The 4,940-nt window shown below is 30.8% G+C and overlaps 1 protein-coding gene across 1 annotated transcript; it reads left to right on the forward strand.

Moving 5' to 3' along the window:
- The first annotated feature begins 3,495 nt into the window (after positions 1 to 3,495).
- LOC105462800 lies at positions 3,496 to 4,247 on the forward strand. The gene is made up of 2 exons (XM_011709650.1): positions 3,496 to 3,758; positions 4,115 to 4,247. The coding sequence occupies exons 1-2, from the start codon at positions 3,508 to 3,510 to the stop codon at positions 4,245 to 4,247; spliced, it is 384 nt and encodes a 127-aa protein (XP_011707952.1). The 5' UTR covers positions 3,496 to 3,507.
- Positions 4,248 to 4,940: the final 693 nt, after the last annotated feature.

Here is a 4,940-nt window from a genome sequence, read left to right on the forward strand (position 1 = left end):
TTACCTCACTTTTAATATGAATTAATAGACTCAGTAAAGCATACGATTTCGAGTTTTATGCAGATTATAATTAAAAACTCAGTTGAATCTTACTTATTAGAGTAAAAAGGAACGTACATTCAACTGAGTTATAACGTTACAAATGAGAATTACCTGAGTTTTGGAGTAAATGAAAAGCAACTAATAAGTGATGAGTTTATAGTACGTCTGACAAAGTAAATGTACATTACAATCAAGATACTCTGCTGCGTTGCAGTAAATTGCAATAACAAAATAAAAAAATGTAATAATTATTAATTTCTAACTTTATTGTTGAGCAAACTTGGGGTTACATTACCCACTTAGCTGGAACCAAGATGGCGGATAGGAATACCTACATCTATAGTGCCTTAGTTATACATGTAAGAAATGGCCAGTTCGCCTAGTTATTTTCCCCAGCAGTAGTATTTCTTTTCTAAGTTGGCAATTAGTAGCGCTTCCGTTCCGCGGCGCTAGTTCTCGTGATCGCCTCGCGATTGGCGGATTCATCCCGCGTACGTGCTGCGCCCGCGCGACGGGCCACGTGAGGCCTTGGCGTCCTCTGATTGGCGCATGTGATTCCTTTGCCATAATATCGTTTCCGCTTGGAGACGGTGAAACAGTCTTAAGTCTTTTGTCAACGAGCCAAGATCTCGGCCATTATACCTCGCGAGTCGAGCGCCTTTTCGTATTAACTGAATAAATCTGTGTTCTGTTAATTGCTGTGTTTCACGAGTGTCTACCCTAGTTACGTTCCTCCAATATTCCTGACAAATATCTCTACTTTCTTTCGCGGTAACAAAACCGGCTGATAATATCCTTTCATACAAAACGTTGTGAGGTATAATATAGAACTGACATAGTTATATGTGATATGAGTCTTAATCTAATGTTAACACAGAAAATGTACAAAGCACAATATAGTATGAACAGAGATAGTCACGTTTTGAATATTAAAGAAAAATGTGGAAAACAAAGAAATATAATTAGATATTTTATCCCTCGTATAAGAATGGTATAAGAAAGCGAACACTATTAATGTAACGTGGGCTTACTAAAGGCCCCAATAAACAAAACCGGACTATGAGTCAATATAAAGAAAGTATACAAAAATTTTGAGATAAACATAGACAATAGAAAGATTATATGAAAAATTTTCCAAAGGAGAACATAACTATACTTTTTTTTTTTTAATATATATATATGTATATTTTTTTCTTTTTTTTTTTTTAAAAGGACGGCAACCAAAGATTATTAAACACTTATATTAATTCATTACTCTCCGGTCAAATTTCAAAAATCAAACAATAATAGGTTTAATTAAACCAATACAAGCATAGATCAGAGAACAAATTTGCAAAGCATAAACGAAATCAAGTTTGTAGGAAAATAGAAAGAGAATAACGTAAATATTCTACGGCATGAGCTTTGAATGTGGGCAGACTCACCGGTCGAAATCCCGGAATTCAGACATAAGCCACGGATTGTCTTGTAATTTCCACTAAGGAAATGAGATTGTCATAAGATGGTCCTGTCCTGTGACGTCATCCAGAGGTTCGCAGTACGTTCATGTCCTTGAGATTTTATCCGAAAATGTCCTTTCGTGCGGTCTCGTCAGAAATTATCGTAAAATCTGAACGGATTTCTAGCAAGGCAAGGAAATTTGCCACGAGTCGATCACGTGGCGTCAGCCTTGTAACCACGCTACGCCCAAGTCCTTGTAGCGTGATCTTATAATGTCTTCTTCTTGTACAGTCGTATCAAAAATTTAACTCAGTTTTTCGTTGGTAAGGGATTCCGCTTTCCTTCTTTTCCAGATACTTATGTAAGAACTGAGGCCATACTAGCCATGAGACTTGTTAGTACATGCAATGCACTAGAGAATAGTAGTTTAATCACACTTCGAGGCTATAGACAGGACTAAGGAGATATTCACATCAGTCCGTCCCAGCCTCCTGACACTCTGTTGTATATGCTATATATTTGCGGTTTCTTAATGTCCGCGATCCAACAGATGGCGCTGACAACATTAGGTCCGGTCATATATATATGTATACGATATCTAACCTTGTTTAACATACGGTAAATAACGAAGGCAGACATAGAATATCACCGGGCAGACTAAACTACGCACTGTGCGATCCACGTATTTCGTTTTATTTGTTCGATTTGTTCTATTTACTGTAATATTTTGCATTGTTCGCATTATAATTAGAAGAAATTAAACAGTGAAAAATTGTGAAAGTGTGAGGCAATTAAATCATGCCACGTTGTAATAGCTCCAGGATGTACTTCTGGATATGATTCCAATACAGAAAAAGTACACTTTTTTTGCGTACCCAAAGATGAAAATCAAAGAACATTGTGGCTGGCAGCATTAAAAAGAAAAAATGTTATTATTAAACATAAACAGACTTTATGTGAAAAACATTTTTCATCTGAAGATATTTTGTGGAGTCAAACAATATATGACAAAGAAGGAAATATTCTTGGCAAAGTAAGTTTTATTTCTAAGTTATTATTTGTCTTTAATATAAATAATCATTGATCTTATATTATAATTACATTCATGATCTGCAAATATTTCAATCATATTAATTCTATAAAATTAATTTTTGTGATTTTCATGTTTTTTTAGTCTGCACCATTCAAAATTCCCCGTTTACGTAAAAATGCTGTTCCAATATATTTTCCTTGGACAGAAGACACAGAAGAAACGGAAATCAATTTGCAAAAAGAATTATTTGAAGAACATGAAACACCTGCAAATATTGAAACAAACAATATTGAAAAAGAAAATAAGTTTTCATTTAATAATGTCATAGACATTCTAGAAAAAAAATTGCGTTTGCCAAATCAATGGACATATATCAAATATGTAAATGAGGATACAAAATTGTTGATATTTTATTTACCAATATGCAATTTAATTAACGATAATGAAAATAGCTACACACTTAATCCTTTAAAAGAAGTTATACTAAAAGAAAACATGACGTTACAAATAAATATTTTATAAAGCATCGTGTTAAAAATATTTTGTCAGAAAGTATGCAAATATATGATACTATTAAAAATATAGAACAATTAAAAAAATCATTGTTTTCTGTGGATGAATTAAATATATGTTCTGGTGCAGTGGTTAATAATGCAAATAATATTGAAAAATTTGGACATAATTTAGCTTTTAAAGATATTTGTAATACATGGAGACATAAAGAATGTTTATTATTAATACCACAATCATCAAAAAAATGCAAGTATTGCTTGAACATTAAATTTTCCTTGAATCGAAAAGAACGTCGTATGAAAATGATTAAAACAATTCAAAGAATTAGATTTTCTAATTCTCAGTTGATAGTACCAACAGTTATAACAGAAAATAAAAAAAAAATATTATTATTGCAAAAAAGATATTATAAATCAGAAAGGATTAAAAAAAGAAATAAATATGTAGCAGATAAATTGCAGGCAGAACTTACGAATTGTATGATTAAAATAAAAGAAATATCTACGCAAAATATCGAAAATCAATTGCAAAGGAAGGAAATTCCCAAAAATCAGATTACCGCCATACACGAAATAATACAAGCTGCAAAGCATAAAAATCCTAAAGGTCGAAGATATCATGAAGAATGGATTCTATTATGTATGCTTATGCATATGAAATCACCGGCTGCTTATGAATTCCTTCGAAACAATCAAATATTACCTGTTCCATGTGTTAGGACTATACGCAGGTAAATGTAGGACAAATAGAAAAATACTATAACATAATTACTATTGTAAAATATTTTAATGGAAGTAATTATTTTTAATATTTTATTCTCAACGCGATAAAAAATTAATTAATAGTAAATGCACTTTTTATTAATTATTTAGAAAAATTTTTAAAATAAAATTCATTAATTAAATTTTTTAGATATATGTAACATATGCTATGTTTTAATCATTATATAGATTTTATATTCTTATTATCTTATCTAAAAAAAGTGTGTAAAATCGATTACTTGCATTTCTCGAAGTTTATTGTTGTCGCTTTTCCGCAATGCCAATTGGTTACATTTGAATATCATTGGCATTAACTTTTTTTTAGATATCTTTCTTTAATTGACACACCGTGTGGTTTTGATAAAAATTTTTTTGAGATGTTCAAATCAGCTTTAAACAAAAAAGAAGAAAAACAAAAGCATGGTGTAATTCTTCTTGACGAAATCTATCTTAGATAGAGTATAAATGTAAATTCCAAAAAACTTACATATACTGGTCTCGTTGATTTTGGAATTGATGGACCACAAGCATCAAATCTAGACGAAAAAGCAGATCATGCTTTAGTTATAATGTTTCAACCAATAGCAGATTTTTACTCGCAACCAATTGGAGTGTTTGCGTCCAAAGGACCTGTATCAGGAGAAATTCTTGCACAGCTTGTAATTAAAGTAAGTTAATTATATTCAATATAGTCAATCAATTTATATTCTACAATGTTTCAAAAAATTGCAATTTAAAATTTAAATATACATTATTCTATTTGAATTTTTATATACAGGCCATTATCTTATCGTTACAAAATTGACTTTTTTAAAAAAAGTAAAAAAGGGTGCCAAGTGTTAGCGTGCTCCTCGAACAAAATTTGATGTTTATGATCTCCTTTTCGAACAAAAAACAGTTGTACAAAATTAAACAATAAAACCTAAGCGATACATCTATTATTGTACAAAATTGAACAATGAAACCTAAGCGGTACATCTATTATCGAACAAAATTTGATGTTTATGATCTTCTTTTTAACAAAAAACAGGTGTACAAAATTAAACAATAAAACCTAAGCGGTACATCTATTATTTCTTCAAAATAAAACCTAAATGCTATTTCTTTTGGTACTTTAAATACCGATCTCTATTTTAGTGAAATATATATAA

The sequence above is a fragment of the Wasmannia auropunctata genome, unplaced genomic scaffold (genome assembly GCF_000956235.1).
Source record: "Wasmannia auropunctata unplaced genomic scaffold, wasmannia.A_1.0 LD336095.1, whole genome shotgun sequence".
In the NCBI taxonomy this organism is placed as follows: Eukaryota; Metazoa; Arthropoda; class Insecta; order Hymenoptera; family Formicidae; genus Wasmannia; species Wasmannia auropunctata.

Bases quoted from the DNA above. Each gene is read 5' to 3' on its own strand.
- LOC105462800 (XM_011709650.1), top strand. From the start codon at position 3,508: ATGATTAAAATAAAAGAAATATCTACGCAAAATATCGAAAATCAATTG. The intron at 3,759-4,114 runs GTAAATGTAGGA...ACTTTTTTTTAG, and splicing joins TGTGTTAGGACTATACGCAG to ATATCTTTCTTTAATTGACA.